This window comes from Sorex fumeus, unplaced genomic scaffold (assembly GCF_029834395.1).
Source record: "Sorex fumeus unplaced genomic scaffold, SorFum_2.1 ptg000164l, whole genome shotgun sequence".
Classification (NCBI taxonomy): Eukaryota; Metazoa; Chordata; class Mammalia; order Eulipotyphla; family Soricidae; genus Sorex; species Sorex fumeus.
In genome coordinates this window covers 711,864-728,466 of record NW_026606221.1, presented here as the reverse complement: position 1 = coordinate 728,466, position 16,603 = coordinate 711,864, and the positions used below count along the sequence as shown (strand labels likewise).

General features: G+C 53.4%; 1 protein-coding gene across 1 annotated transcript; it reads left to right on the top strand.

Moving 5' to 3' along the window:
* The first annotated feature begins 380 nt into the window (after nucleotides 1-380).
* TNFSF4 (TNF superfamily member 4) lies at nucleotides 381-7,053 on the top strand. Its single transcript, XM_056107383.1, has 3 exons — nucleotides 381-533; nucleotides 5,777-5,825; nucleotides 6,707-7,053. Exons 1-3 carry the CDS (start codon nucleotides 381-383, stop codon nucleotides 7,051-7,053), a joined length of 549 nt encoding a protein of 182 aa, XP_055963358.1.
* Nucleotides 7,054-16,603: the final 9,550 nt, after the last annotated feature.

The following is a 16,603-nucleotide window of genomic DNA, read 5'->3' as shown; positions in this document are numbered from 1 at the left end:
CGGTTCCCAAGTGACCCAGCGTTTTGGTTACTGGTGCAGTGAGAAATTTAGAAAACCAGTATATACATTTATGACTGGCAGGTCACAGTCACTCAAATCAGAACTGGAATGCCACAAAAACAACTCCCTGTTTGCCCAGAGGAAAAAAAAGACAGTAAAGGGGAAATTCAGATTAGTCACAGAGAAGTCCCCCGCCTGCCTGCAAGGCTGCCGCATTAAAGTAGAGAGTCCACTCTGCCCTTTCAATTGCCGCTGTCACCCTTCCCGGGCTCAGAGGCGTCCTCTGCCTTCGCCTCCTGGTCCAAGGGGAAGAGGCCAGTCCCCACCTGGGTTCCCCCCGGGGTGCAGCCGTTAGCCTGCCTGCACCCAGCGCGTGAAGGATGGACGGGCTCCCGCCGCAGGAGGGGAATGTGGACGGTGCAACCAGGCGGGGCGTCCTGAGGACCAGGCTGCTGCTGGCGGCGTCCCTGGCTCAGTGGCTGGGGCTGCTCCTGTGTCTCGTCTACGTCTGCCTGCAGCTCTCTGCCTCCCAGGTAAGGGGCCGGCTACTCCAGCACCCCCTGGGCTGCCCTCGCAGGGCCACCGTTCCCGGGCTGTTCCCTCTCTTCTTGCCAAGAATGCAGTGTCAGTGCCTTCTCTCCGGGGGAGAGGCAGAGGAAGGTCTGCAGAGAGCAACCCTCCTGCCCCTCACTATGACGTGGGCGCTGCCGGGCTGTCAGGGGAGCCTGCTCACGTGCTGGGGTGAGCCGTGATCTCCCTCGTCCCAACCCCCCCACCCCGAGATGCCTGCCATCTCCCTGGCCCGGCTCCAATGTAGCATCCCGAGGCCCTTAAGGATGTTCCTGAGAGTCGTAAGAGAAAAGGTGGCGTCACCCTCTCGCTGCTCCGCTGTCTAGTTAGGGCAGGACAAGCTGGGCAGAGACAAGCCCGGACCCCGGGCAGACCCGTAGGAGGTGTCCGGGCTTGTCACTGCCTCCCCCAGGAAATCGGGGGTTTTGGTACTCGGCGGCGGTGGGAATATGCTTTCTGATCACTCGTGGCCAGGGCGTCCAGCTGTTCTGTGGTCTCTTGGTTTTTCTCTCGCCCCAGATACAGAACCTGAAGTAAGCCCGCGTTTCTCTGCGTGTGCCCAGCGCACCCCTGTCTGTTCCTTGGAAGATAACAGCTTGGCTTTCCGTACCAGACTCCCTGCGACGGCTCCCATGGGCAGCCCTGCAGCAATGCAGATAAAACCATGAAAGCCCTTTTGCAGAAGTCAACTTTCCTTTCAAATCAGTTTATTTAGTAAACTCTGCTTTCTCACCACCGGCTTTTTTTTTTTTTTCCCTTTCTTTCTTTTTTTGGTATTTGTGAAAAGCGGAAGCTTTTGTTTTAGAGATTCGGAAAAAAAAAATAGGCCTCTTCACATAATTCACTTCCCTATTTGATTTTTTTGGTAACACGAGCTTTTTTGGTCCAAGCTAATACACTGCAAATAGGTAGCATGTATAATTCATAGGATTGGTACGAGAATGTGGTCAGTGTAACTGTGTCTGACTTTACGGGGGGCGGGGAGGGGATTTGGCTAGAAGGCTGACAGCTGGAGCCAGGTGCCAGAGCCCGTGCTTGCATCGGGCCTGTGTGCCCAGGGTCAGACCTCCAGCTTCTCTGACTCAGGTGAGAGTGTGTGTGAGTCATGTTTGCTGGGGCCGTGAGCCCCTCAGTTGCTAACTAGCACATTCTGCCACTGGCATGTGTGTGGGGCTCCCAGGAGCTCTGGGCTGGGGCGGGGTGGGGTCACTCTCATGCCACTGCCCCTTGACTCATCTGTTATCTCAGTAACCGCATATGTTTACATTATGGCAGGTTTTTTTTTTCTTTTTGGGTCATACCCGGTGATGCTCAGGGCTGACTCCTGGCTCTGCACTCAGGAATCACTCCTGGCGGTGTTTGGGGGACCCTATGGGATGCTGGGAATCGAACCTGGCTCGGCCGCGTGCAAGGCCAACGCCCTACCCGCTGTGCTATTGCTCCAGCCCCCATTCTGGCAGTTTTTACCACTAGGAAAAGGAGGAAGGAAGGAAGGCCGCCGGGAAGGGCAGTTTTGACAGTTTGGGCTAATGAGGAAGGTCAGAATCAGCACTACGGTTCCTTGGTTAAGTTTCTGTTACTGGGAATTTCTGTCACATGCATGTTTTGTTTCAGCTCAATATAAATGGATGTAACAGAACATGTTTAAGAAAATAACTTTCATTTTCTGTTGTTTTTAAGTGCAGCTGGCATTTCAGAAGCCGCTTGATGTAGCATCTGAAAATGTTTTCAATCTCCAGTGGTGTTCAGGGGCCCATGCAGTACTGAGTACTGGGAACTGAAGTCGGGCCTGAGCCCGCTGGGCTCTCTCTGGCCCAGGCAGGCCCTTGAGACACTGACTGTTTTGTCTATCTCGAAGCTCCAAAAGATACTCAAGATCGGAGACCCCCACAGACATAATGGCATAATTATGTCTGTTAGGAGGCATAATTCAGCTGTTAGGAGGCATAATTCAGCTGTTAGGAGGAATCCTGCAGCAAGACAGGCGGGTGGTCATTCTGACTTGTTGAACTGAAGTATGGTGAAAGTGGAGGGGAAGTCGAGGCAGGGCCCATTCACGAAGGGTCTGTCTTAACTGCAGCAAACTCGGGGCAAGTACGTGGGCGCTGATCTGCACTAAGGATCCAGCACTAGAGGGCGCCACCATCCAACCTTGGGCGCGTCTTCCAGCAGCGGGCAGGGCCTCTCAGGGTGTTCTCAGGAGACGTTCTCAGGAGACACTGGTGACGGCTGAGTCCTGCACAGTCATCAGACTTCTCTGTGAGCATGTAGTTGCGGGCATGACCCAGGCATGCCACGTCTGCCTAGACTTGCATAGACATGCATCAGACACACGATGGGGAGCAGAAGTGAGGAGGGCAGGGATGGCCCCAGGACTTGGCAGTTCAGCTTTCTCTGGCCGTGACTTGGGGCTCTTCACTGTTCAGAGCGGCCCCTCCCCCCAGCTGTTCCAGGGAGCAGCCGGGGCGCCTGTCCATGCGTAGCCTGGGTAAACTCCCTGAAGAGAACCGGGCATCATTTTAATCAAAATAGCCCATAGCTCAAAAACCAGAAAGAAGACTAAAGTTACAAAAGATACACCTTTTTTTTTTCCCTTTTGGGTCACACTTGGCGGTGCTCAGGGGACCCTCTGGGATGCTGGGAATCGAACCCGGGTCGGCCGCGTGCAAGGCAAACGCCCTCCCCGCTGTGCTGTCGCTTCAGCCCTTGACTTTACTATTGTTGGGATTAACTGTAGCATTCCTGAGTATGAATTCTAATCAAGAGTGCATGGCCAGGTTAGGGCACAGAGGTTGACTGTAAAGTATTGTGAGTTAGTGCATGATGGGAGACCCAGAATCACACTGAGAATCCCTGGGTCTGGCGCCTCCTTCTCCCCCCCTCCAGTTTCCCCCTGACCAGCAGAAGAGAACAGAAATTCATACTGGTTTGTGCTTTTGCTTCCTGCAAGTCTGTTACTGTGCCGACCACAGCCGGAGAATATCACAGGCGATAAGATGCTCTAAGAGACAGTGACCATCTCAGCCCTAACAAGTCCCCATCACCGTGTTGCAGTTAAGCAAGTTGAACTTGGCCACCGTGTCTGTGGGTAGGAAGACCCCGCTGCTAAAAAGTGATGGGGGATCACTTTTTAGTGGAGTCACGTGATCTGATTCCCCAGACTCACAGCCCGGGGTGCCTGGGCTGCGTGGGGTTGGCCGTGTAAAAGGCAGGCACCCTCTCTGCCCTACTAGCCAAAGGGTCCCTACAGACACAGCTCAGTGACGTTTTGACATGGGTTTTTACCATCTCACTGTAACGCGTGACCTGAGCAGGGGTGTAGGAGTTTCCGACCCTGGGGAGAGACACCCCCCGGCCCCGTCTCCCTGGAGTGGAAGGCGAGGGGGCGCCTCCCTGAGCATGGCACTGACTCCAGTTGGCACTCTCTTCCCTCATCAACTATTTGGTGTTTTGTTTTTAGACTATACCTGGCGGTGCTACTCCTGGTTCTGCCCTTGGGAATCAGTCCTGGCAGGGTTGGGGGGACCATATGGGGTCCTGAGTATCGAACCCTGGTTGACCGTGTGCAAGGCAAACGCCCTGCGTGTTAACAGCTGAACTAATGTCCTCAAGTAAGCTAGATAGTCTTCTGGGTTGTGTCACTTCAGACTCATCTCGATGGTCCCTAGGATTGAATCATTTGGTTCAGGATGCTACAATTCAATTTCCCAGAGTTTCAAAAGTGTCCTAATGAGTAGGGGAGGAGGGTGATGTGGTGACAGGCCCTGTTAACTTTAATTTTCTTTTCCTTTTTTTTGTTTTTGTTTTGGCTTTTTTTTTTTTGGGTCACACCTGCTGATGCTCAGGGCTGACTCAGGAATTACTTCTGGCGGTGCTCAGGGGACCCTATGGGATCCCAGGGATTGAATCTGGGTTGGCCATGTACAAGGCAGACGCCCTCCTCGCTGTGCTGTCAGTCCAGCCCCTCAATTTCCCGCTTAAAAGTACAAAACAGTGGATCAAGAAAAGTGACTCAATCCAACTCCTGACCTCAAGATTCCAATTCCTTTCGCCAGGCATCTATCTCTTACGTCGCCTTTCGGATAAATTCTCATTGCCTTGTAAACATGTTTCAATCATGTGTAATGTGCTTATGTAATATTCCTTATTGCTTTTTTTCACTGAGTATATTTTGTAGGTCCATACTGAATGTTTGGATATTCTAACCACCAAATAACTACATTTTGCCTACCAGCTTTCCCCTTTCTTTCAGTTCTGTTTGAGTGCTATGTACTCAACTTCAAATTAGACTTCTCAAGCTCTGAGGGGTATGTAGGGGAAGATCCAGTATTTGGAAAAAAAAAGTTGTTCTGCTTTTTGTGAAGCAGTTTTTACTGAAAGAAACAGAGAGAAACGGGGGGAGGGAGAGACGGAGACGTCTGTTCAAGAGAGAACACAGACCGTACACAGATAACACTGATTTCTGGGAGGTTTCTGGCATTTTCTAAACCAATAGACCCAACACTCCTGAGGTAGGGAATCAGACGGGAGGGGCGTGGGGTCACTGAAGGTGTCACTCAAAAACCTGGTACATCACAGCGTCTGAATCAATTATAAAGGGGTGGAGTGATAGCACGTTTAGCGATAGGGCGTTTGCCTTGCACGCGGCCAACCCGGGTTCAATTCCCAGCATCCCATAGGGTCCCCCGAGCACTGCCAGGAGTAATTCCTGAGTGCATGAGCCAGGAGTAACCCCTGTGCATCGCCGGTGTGACCCAAAAAGCAAAAAATAAAAATAGAATTCAATTATAAATTTAAAAAACATGCTCTATGGCCTGAAGATTGGATCTTCTGAGTCCCACAGAGGGAACGGAAGTTTCCTGACGTCCCCCCAGGGCCTTCTGACTGGTTTAAGGAGATACGTCACCAAGCCACCACAGACTTTTGTGGCTGTGGTGGGCCGAGGGTCTCCTGAGGGCTGTTATCCCACGTGGGAAATTGGGGTCCAGACGGGAGCCAAAGACAGTTTGACAGAATCGAGGGAAGACCTCAGCAGCTTGCAGGATGGAGCAGAGCGTCTCACTGTCTCACTGCAGCTGCAGTGAGCGTCTGGCCGTCATCTGTGAGCCCGGTCTTGGACAGACAGCACTGCTGCTTCCGGGAGAGACTCAGTGCCGCGTCCGCCTTGTCCTTTTTCTAAAAACATTTTCTTTCTGCTTCTCCTCAGGGACCACCTCAGAGCCCTTCGGACCAGAGTATACGAGTGCTGTTCACCCGTAAGTATCTGCCTTGCTTCCTGAATTGTAAGCCCCCTACCCCCCGCCTCATATACACACAAGCCCTCTCAGTAGCTGGAATCTGCGTATTTCAGAGAAGAAAGGGAATTACCATGTCCTTGTCGCTGGATCAGATCCACCACATGAGACTGGTGCTAGATCACACGAAGGAACCATTATTTGATGCCTGATTAATACACCAGCAGTTTCTGTATGGATATTCCTTTGTTAGGGTATCCTGCATCTTAAGGGAAGTATAGCCTGTCCTCTTTTCCAATCTAAAGCATGTCCCCTGATGTTATGGGCCCAAGTCCCTTACGGTAGGATCTGTTCTGTCCCCTGGCCATGGGTGTGGTCATTTGGGTGACCTTCCCCGCTTGCCCAGGAATGACCAAAGCCCTCAGTCCATCTTCCTCTTTTTCCCTCATGGGAGGGAACCGTCCAGGAGGACCCAGCGGGGCAGAGCAGAGGGGAGCAGGCTGCGCCCGGGTCTTGGGGAGCACGGTGGGGAGAGGAAGAGGAAGGCAGAAACACTTGCTTGGAATGAGGGTGCGCAGACCTCGGGCGGGCGACGCACCTGCCACTGCATCTGCTCTAGTGACCACCAAAGCGGGCAGGTGGTCAGCGGCTCTTGGTCCTGAAGGATGGGGGATTTCCAAAGCTCCATCCCCTGCCAGTGGCTGCCAGATCTACCAAGCGTCCTGTGGTGCCCCTGGCTGCTCTGGGCACTCCGTGGAGCCCCCGCCCGCCCGTGGAACTCCCGGCCGTTCCCGGTAGCTTTGCCCGTTCCATAAGCAACAGGGCGCTCTTGAACGCCTGCCGCCTCTCCCTGCGCTGCAGTTCCTCCTGTCACCCCCAGCTAACGGCCTGTCTCGCCCTAGGGTGTGAGGACGAGAAGGGCTTCATCATCACCCAGCCGGACAGCAGCACCATGCAGCTGCGAGACAACTCCATCGTCATCAACTGCGACGGCTACTACCTCATCTCCCTCAAGGGCTACTTCTCACAGGCGCTCAGTCTCTCGCTCCACTACCGGCCCGGCCAGCAGCCCCTCCTCTCGCTGAGCCACGTCCCCTCGGTCAACTCCATCACGGTGGCCTCGCTGGCCTTCAAGGACAAAGTCTACCTGAACGTGACCACTCACAGCACCTCCTGCGAAGACATCCAGGTGAACGGTGGCGAGCTGATCCTCATTCACCAGAGCCCCGGCAAGTACTGCGCCATCTGAGCCCGCCCTCTGGCTGCGGGAGCGTCCCGGCCGCCCCTGCCGCGGGGACACCGTGACTTGTTCACTTTATTTATCCTCCTCCTCTAAGTCACCTTGCCCTCGCGACGCCTCGCCAGGCGCCTTCACGAGAACCAGAGGCCGGTGCCTGAGAGCAGAACGAGAGCAACGCAGAATGAGCAGCTTCCTGCGGCTGCGAGAACGCGCCCACCCCGGCCAGCTGCCACGGAGGACCCCGGGGAGAAGGCGTGGCTCAGCCGTTGCGCTGAGCCCTGTCACACTGCACACGCCCACACCAGCATTTCTTCCGAGGGACAGCCTCGCCTTCCTGGACACAGCGGAGGTTTGTGGAACTGCACGAGAAGTGGAGGTTTGTGGAACTGCACGAGAAGTGGAGGTTTGTGGAACTGCATGAGAAGTCGAGAGTGGGCTGATTCCTGAGTCAGACCACGGGCATGGAACGTTCCCTTTCTGAAGCTGACTCCGTGAGGGCAGTGATTGTCAGGCACTGAGTGCTCAGAATCAAGATTCTTTCACTGTATGCCCTCCAACCCCCCACGAACAAGCAAACACTTCCCTCTGCCTTCTTGGTGATTTCTTTAATAACTGGTTTTTTTTTTTTGAGGGATGTGCGGGGGGGAGGGTTGGTGTCACACCTGGCGATGCTCAGGGGTTACTCCTGGCTCTGTACTCTGGAATTACTCCTGGGGATGCCAAGGATTGAAGCTGGGCCGGCTGCATGCAAGGCAAGTGCTCTCAGCCCTGTGCAATCTCTCCAGCTTCCTCAGTGACTTATGAAAAAAACGATGGTCTTGGACATAATTTGTTTGAAAGGGCACTGGACAGACCCCATCTTTTTGTATTTTGTATTTTCCTGGCTTTCGGAGTTTACGTGGAGACAAATAAATGACCTCAGTTTACCACTGCTTAAGAGTGATGCAGTTACAATTTCTTTTCCCTCCTTATTTGGGTTTTCTCTTTTTCGGGTCGCACCCTGTGGTGCTTGGAGGGTGATATGGGGAGGGGCGGGGCCCTGGGTGTGCTGTGCGCAAGTGCCCTCCTTTCAGTGCTCCAGCACCCGCCCCGTCTTTTCTGTTTTCACCCTGGGCCTCACACGTGCCGGGCAGGTACAGGGCTTGGGCCTGCGCTGCTGTGTCCAGTGTCCATCACTCTTTCTCATGACAGTGACTTCACGTTTTCCCCTTATGTCCATGAAGGTAGTTCCTCCTACTTGGCACAGTGCTAAGTTCCTTCCTACTTGGCACAGTGCTAAGTTCCTTCCTACTTGGCACAGTGCTAAGTCTACGAAGATGGACACTGCACTGTCCCAGGGAAGGGGCAAAGACAGTGTTGGTGTTCCTACATGACTCATGCTGGCCGCCTGTGTTTTTTTTTTTTTTTTTGCTAAAGTAATGCCATAGCTTAAAGATGTATCTTCGCTGATCACCTACTTAGCACACGCCTTCCGTTCAGGGCCGTCCTTTCTCCCTCTCCCCCGGGAATTGTTTTTGTTTTGGTCCAGACTGGTTGTATGGAGATAGCTCCCAAGGGTTCAGAATGCCCTGATTTCTAGAGGAATTCTACTTTGTTAGACAAATCTCATAAACCATCGATAGCTGCCAACAGGAAAACAATGTCATCTTACTAATCCCCTGCCCACGGCTTCCCTGCGCACAAGACAAGGTGCCTTACACTGTGTGAAAGGGACAGAGGGAGCCCGGTGATGGGCCTGCTGCCGAAGAGAAGACGTGTGACAAGAGAGTCTGCCAGCTGGTCTGAGATCAGAGGAACAGCATGACTTCCTTCCGGCTTGCCAGGGTCCCCGCTCGCTCACTGACAAGTGAAAACACGACTCCAATATCACCCTTCAACAGTCTGGCGACAAAGCGAATGAAATCAGCTGAGGAGCCCAGGGACCGAGGCGTGTTCTGAGCAAAGTCTAGACACGGGGACAGCTGGGTTGACACCCACATTCCATAAAAAGATCTCTGAAAAGAATCAAAGTGACATCACAGTCATTCACGCTCATCAAGTCCTCCTGTGGCTCTCCGGCACACATGCAGTCACTGCTTCGGCTTCCTTCTGGTGGGGGAGGGGCGCTGAGCCCCTCAGTGAGCACTGGAAGGGAGTCCAGGGAGCACTGGGAAGAGGACTGAAATGCAAGGAGAGAAAGCAAGACTCCAGAAAGGGGGGGCTGGAGCGATAGCACAGCGGGTAGGGCATTTGCCTGGCACGCGGCCAACCAGGGTTCGATTCCCAGCATCCCATATGGCCCCCCGAGCACTGCCAGGAGTAACTCCTGAGTGCAGAGCCAGGAAGAAACCCTGTGCATCACCGGGTGTGACCCAAAGAGCAAACAAAAAAAAAAAAAGAAAAGCTCATGGTCAGGGCTGGAGTGATAGCTCAGTGGATAGGGCACGGCTGACCCAGGTTTGATTCCCAGCATCCCATGTGGTGCCCCAGAGCACTGCCAGGAGTGATTCCTGAGTGCATGAGCCAGGAGTAACCCCTGAGCATCACTGGGTGTGACCCAAAAAGCAAAATTAAAAAAAAAAGAATCCAGGAAGGGCCGGCACAGGTGTCCTTCAGGAATACTGACTGCCAGGGAGACCCGTTCCTGAGGCCATGCAGTTCCTGAGGTGTTCTGGTGGGGTTGCCAGGTAGACAAAGGCAGCAAAATGAAATGATTGACATGAGCCCACAACCGGGACTCATGACCTTGTCCTTTCAGACCGGGACTCTATCAGCTGCGCCTACAGTGAGTTACTAAGATCTCCCGCTAAGCCGATCTCTCAGGTAATCAAGATAACCATCTTACCAAACAGATGTCCCTATCTCATAAGCCCCTTATGGATTCCAGAAAGCACGAAGTGCAGTATACAGTTCACGACAGTTTCTAGATGCTTCATCGTCTCAGGTTTAATCATCCAAACCACAGTCTCTACACACAGGGTCTTTGCTATAAGAGCCTCTGAGAGTAGAAAAAGGTATAAACTTATGGGTTCGTAATAGGAAGAAGCGGAAGAGCTTGTATTCTTGGCAAAGGATCTGCCTGAATTGGTGAGCCCGCAAGTTTTAATTTTATTATTGGAATATTCCTCGGGCTTAATAAAGTTTGCAGAAGCCAGAGAAGACTTTCTGTTCTGCAGCTGAGAAAGCCAAGCGTCACACAAACAGAGTACTACTGTGCACCCGAACACGCTCCTTTTTCCTGAACCCCAGCTGCTCCTGAGGGTCCAGCCAAAGGGCTTCGAGGCGTCCCGCAGCCCCGCTGTCTCCTGACAGATGCCGCCCAGGGCACGCGTGAAGCCGCCTGCAACCTTGCACTCAGCCTGGAGGGCTTCATCCACGCCACTCCTCGGCCAAAAACGCAAAAAAAAAAAAAAACACACAAGAAAGCATTTCAAGGCCCCCGACTCCCACGCTGTTTTTACGGCAGCGAGTCCTGCCTGATTAAAGCACTGGTGGGAACCAGTAAACTTCATCCAGACCCACGCACAGAAACCTACTAGGCAACAAAAAAAATTCACGGCGTTTCTGGATCCTTCCAAAAAATTTGCTTCTGCAAATTTGGCGAAAGTCAAATCGTGAAAACTCTTGAAATGCCAAGTGAAAAGGAGACTTCCCCAGACTCGTGCCAGGTTGGGAATTCGGGTCTGGGACCTCCGCATTCAGCCTCTCACCGCCCCTCGGCCCAGGCGGCTGAGCCCGAGTGACTGAGTGACCGCCAGGCGGGAACCTGCTGACTCAGGGTCCGAAGATACAAATTCTTTGTAACCCAGGAGCTAAAGATAGAAGTCCTGGGGGTGGGGTGGGGGTGGGGGTCATTTAAAACTTAATAAAAGTCAAACCGGAGAATTGGGCTTCAACCAGGAGTGAAGATAAAAAAAAAAACAGCATCTTTCCCGCTGCAGGAAGTCTGAGCCTCTGTTCACTTTTTGGGGGGCATCAAGAATTCAGTGAAAATTGAGAGAGTTCGGTCAGGTACACAGTGCTCAGAAAAGCTGGGAGGCTATTGATCTGCCCTGGCTTTGGGCCACAGGAAGGCTTGATTAAGCAGGCTTGTTCCTGGAATGAAATAGCGCCCTCCCCTCCCCACCCCCGACCCCTGACCCCCAGGCATGGGTGCTCTCTGCTGCGTGCATGCGCTCTGCCCAGCATTCTGGAAGCTGCTGGCACCAGAGAGCAGCCCAGACCCAGCAGAGCCAGCTGGCCTGTTTGCTGCCGGGGTCATTCCCAGAGAGTGTGCCATCCTGCCCCCCTCCTGCATCAGGAAAAGGGGGCCAGCCTGAGCCTTCCCGGAACAGGAGGACAGGAGGCGACCCAGGCCTCAGCCCAGAAGCCCCCAGGAGAGCTGGCACCTGGCACCATAGAGGCACCTGGCACCAGCAGCCTCAGTCACCAGCAGAGGGCGCCAGATTGTCCGTTGGGCGCGGTGACGGGGCAACGGTCTGTCCTCAGAGTCAGTGGCCACGGGATCTGCACACTTTCACCAACCGTTACTCTAGCGTGTGTGGTCCCTGTAGCAGGGGCCCGGGAGCCTTTGCTGCATATGCAACCACTAAGACACCCCCTCAGGCACTGAGCGGAAATGAAAGGGAAATGAGGAAGGGCCAGGGGAGTGGGAAACTGTGACACTTCTGGAATCGCGGAGAGCAAAAAAAGGGCTGATAGGGTTAAAGGAGCACCCTGTGTGGGGGAGAGAAAAAGGGGGAGAGGGAGAGGGTGAGGGAGGGAGGAAGGGAGAATGCTGGGAGCTGTCTGGGGTGGTGATTCTGGGTGGGGGTCTCGTTCCCCCCTTCCCCTTGGACACACTTCCTGTACTGTGTCACTCGCTCTGCAGGGACTTGACCCTGCCAGGGAGTGGGAGACCAGCCCCCCTGCGGACCCTCCTCCCAGACCCAGCCTCCCCCACCCGACTTGTCCTTCCTGGCACCTTGGGAGTGCTGTGAGCTTCTTCCTTTTCACATGCCTGGATCTGCCCAAATCCAGGGACCTGCTGGGACCGCTGTGTCGGGTGCAGGCCAAGGCGCCCCTTCCCGAGAGCCCCCCGTGGGAAGGGGAGCCGCGCCCTGCCTCGCCAGCACGGGCCAGGGCACCTGTGGCCGAGTCTGCACTCAGAATCCAAACCTGATTCCAAGTCCTAAGACCAGGGGTGGCCGCCCTTCCCCTTCCCCCGTGGTGAGGTGGCCTCTCTGGAGACGCTTCTGCCTCATGTCCACTGTCCATCTCTGCATCCTGTTCCGGAGTGGCCACGGGGGTCCATGCAACCTTTCAAGCGCAGCCCCCTGTGTCTACTGGTGTGTGGAGGCTTCACGGACAAGAAGCTCCTCAGAATTCTACTGGCTGTCTTCGCACTCCACTACACACACACACACACACACACACACACACACACACCTGAGACTCTTAAACACAGGGGTCCCAGACACCATGTGCACACACACACATATACACACACACTACACGACTCTTAAACACAGGGGTCCCAGGAATCACGTGTGTGCACGCACACACACACACACACACATACACGCACCACAAGCCTCTTAAACACAGGGGTCCCAGGAACCATGCGCACACACACAGACATGCACACAGACACAGACACACACACACACACATATACCCCACAAGCCTCTTAAATACAGGGTCCCAGGAACTGCGCACACATGCACACGCGCACACACACAGACACACACACACACCATGAGACTCAAACACAGGGGTCCCAGGAACCATGCGCACACACACAGACACACACACAGACACACACACACACACACATATACCCCACAAGCCTCTTAAATACAGGGTCCCAGGAACTGCGCACACATGCACACGCACATAGACACAGACACACATACACACACATACACCCCACAAGCCTCTTAAATACAGGGTCCTAGGAACTGCGCACACATACACACGCGCACACACACAGACACACACACACACACCATGAGACTCAAACACAGGGGTCCCAGGAACCATGCGCACACACACAGACACACACACAGACACACACACACACATATACCCTACGAGCCTCTTAAATACAGGGTCCCAGGAACTGCGCACACATGCACACGCACATAGACACAGACACACACATACACACACATACACCCCACAAGCCTCTTAAATACAGGGTCCTAGGAACTGTGCACACATACACACGCACACACACACAGACACACACACACACACACCATGAGACTCAAACACAGGGGTCCCAGGAACCATGCGCACACACACAGACACACACACAGACACACACACACATATACCCTACGAGCCTCTTAAATACAGGGTCCCAGGAACTGCGCACACATGCACACGCACACACACACACACACACACACCATGAGACTCAAACACAGGGATCCCAGGAACCATGCGCACACACACAGACACGCACACAGACACAGACACACACACACATATACCCCACGAGCCTCTTAAATACAGGGTCCCAGGAACTGCGCACACATGCACACACACACAGACACAGACACACACACAGACACACATACACACACATACACCCCACGAGCCTCTTAAACACAGGGTCCCAGGAACTGCGCACACATGCACACACACACACACACACACACACCATGAGACTCAAACACAGGGGTCCCAGGAACCATGCTCACACACACAGACATGCACACAGACACACACACATATACCCCACGAGCCTCTTAAATACAGGGTCCTAGGAACTGCGCACACATGCACACATACACACACACACACACACCCCATGAGACTCAAACACAGGGGTCCCAGGAACCATGCTCACACACACAGACATGCACACAGACACAGACACACACACAGACACAGACACGCACACAGACACAGACACGCACACAGACACAGACACACACACACATATACCCTACGAGCCTCTTAAATACAGGGTCCCAGGAACTGCGCACACATGCACACGCACACAGACACAGACACACACACAGACACACATACACACACATACACCCCACAAGCCTCTTAAATACAGGGTCCTAGGAACTGCGCACACATACACACGCGCACACACACAGACACACACACACACACCATGAGACTCAAACACAGGGGTCCCAGGAACCATGCGCACACACACAGACACACACACAGACACACACACACATATACCCTACGAGCCTCTTAAATACAGGGTCCCAGGAACTGCGCACACATGCACACGCACATAGACACAGACACACACATACACACACATACACCCCACAAGCCTCTTAAATACAGGGTCCTAGGAACTGTGCACACATACACACGCACACACACACAGACACACACACACACACACCATGAGACTCAAACACAGGGGTCCCAGGAACCATGCGCACACACACAGACACACACACAGACACACACACACATATACCCTACGAGCCTCTTAAATACAGGGTCCCAGGAACTGCGCACACATGCACACGCACACACACACACACACACACACCATGAGACTCAAACACAGGGGTCCCAGGAACCATGCTCACACACACAGACATGCACACAGACACACACACAGACACCCCACGGACTCTTAAACACAGGGGTCCCAGGGACCAAAAGAACATGCACACTGTCCTCCCGTTGTTCATCGATTTGCTCGAGCGGGCCCAGTAACGTTTCCGTTTTGAGACTTGTTGTTACTGTGTTTGGCATCTCGAATACGCCGCGGGGAGCTTGCCAGGCTTTGCCGTGTGGGCGAGAGACTCTCGGTAGCTTAGAAAAAAAAGGGGAAAGATTCTCCTCCAGACATGGAAAACAAAATTCTAAAAATAAACCATCCCTCCACTCAGTGATGTAAGCGGCGATTTGAGCAAGAGCTGACAGGGACGTCGATCTCCGCTCTTTTGCGTCCTCCTTCCACCCTTTCCCATCAGTGTTTGTTTCCCCGTGGCTCTGGGCAGTGGCCTTCAGCGAGGGTTTGGAACAAGCCCCCACCGAAAACCTTGTTCGGAAAACCTTGTGATCCCGGGAGTTTGTCTTTATGAAGACAGAGACCGGTGTTTGTTTTGAATCTTCCCGGTGTGGTGGAGGGACAGAGGAGGTTGTGACGGGCCCTGCAATAAACCAGGATGGAGGAGCTGGCCTAAGGATGGTGCTAAAATTGGGCAGATCGGAACAGGGTTCGGAGCCTTAAGATAAGGCGCTACACTTATTATTATTATTATTTGCTTTTTTGGGTCCACCTGGCGATGCACAGGGGTTCCTCCTGGCTCTGCACTCAGGAATTACTCCTGGCGGTGCTCAGGGGGCCATATGGGATGCTGGGAATTGAACCCGGGTTGGCTGCGTGCAAGGCAAACGCCCTCCCCGCTGTGCTATTACTCCAGCCCCAAGGCGCTACGCTTTAACCCGTGAAAATTTCCCATTTCCTTCTTTTCCGATGAACCGAGAGCAGCTGAATTATCTGTCACCTTTACTGTACAGCCACACTTCCCAGGAGAGTGGACGCAGGCCTGTGGTGAAATCCAGGACAAAGTCTCTTGGTTGCTGGGAACTGCCAGAGAAATAAAACACGAATCTTAAAGTACAGACAATGCAGAGGCTTCACCTAAAAACTGATGCCTGGTTTGACTTCAGTTCCCAAATCCATGTTCTATGTGACCAGTTCTTTTCCTTTTCTCTCTCGAGGAGGTGGTTTTGGGTAGAGGTTAGGGTCATACCTGGTGATGCTCAGTTCTTCCTGGCTCTCAGGAATCACTCCTGGCAGGGCTCAGGGGACTATCTGGGGTGCCGGGGATCGAACTTGGGTCAGCCGTGTACAAGGCACGTGCTTTGCCCACTATACGATCTTTCTGGTCCTGTGGGCAGTTATTTTTCTAAAACAAAAATCTCACAGCACACATTGCTTTAACCTTCCTAGTGATGTCTTAATTCCTTACTGGGGCAAGATGTGTGTGTGTGTGTGTGTGTGTACCCCCTCACCTGGGGTCCTACCTCCAGACTCCCCCCCCCCCCCCAGACCCCACCATCTCAGTATACTCTCTGAGAACCGTGCCTCTGTCTTACTCATCTGTGACTTCTAGGAGCTTGGTGGTGGAAGCTTCCAGAACACTTCATTTCAATGAAGACAGCTTTTCCGCTCCCCTATCTTACTTTGGACAAGATGGCAGGCTACCGAATGTCGCCTGCCCACACGGCAGAGTCTGGCAAACTCCCCGTGGCGTCCCCAATATGCCAAATACCAGTAACAATGATGGGTCTCATTCTTCTAACCCTGAAAGAGCCTTGAATATGGCACTTTGTAATCTCAGGGCTAGGACAAAGGAGACGTTACTGGGGCCTGCTCGAGGCAATCGACGATCAACAGGATGGTTGTGATCGTGATCGTGCTCTCCTTCCCAAACACAGCCCGGTGTGTTACTTACTGAATATTTAGATAGAAAAGAGTAGCACCATGAAGCAGAGAGTGAATTTGTGGGGGGCGGGGGGCGGGGAGAGGAATATATTTGCCCAGATAAACGGAATCCAAAGCAACGTGTTAGTCTGTTACAGTGAATATTCAGTGCCA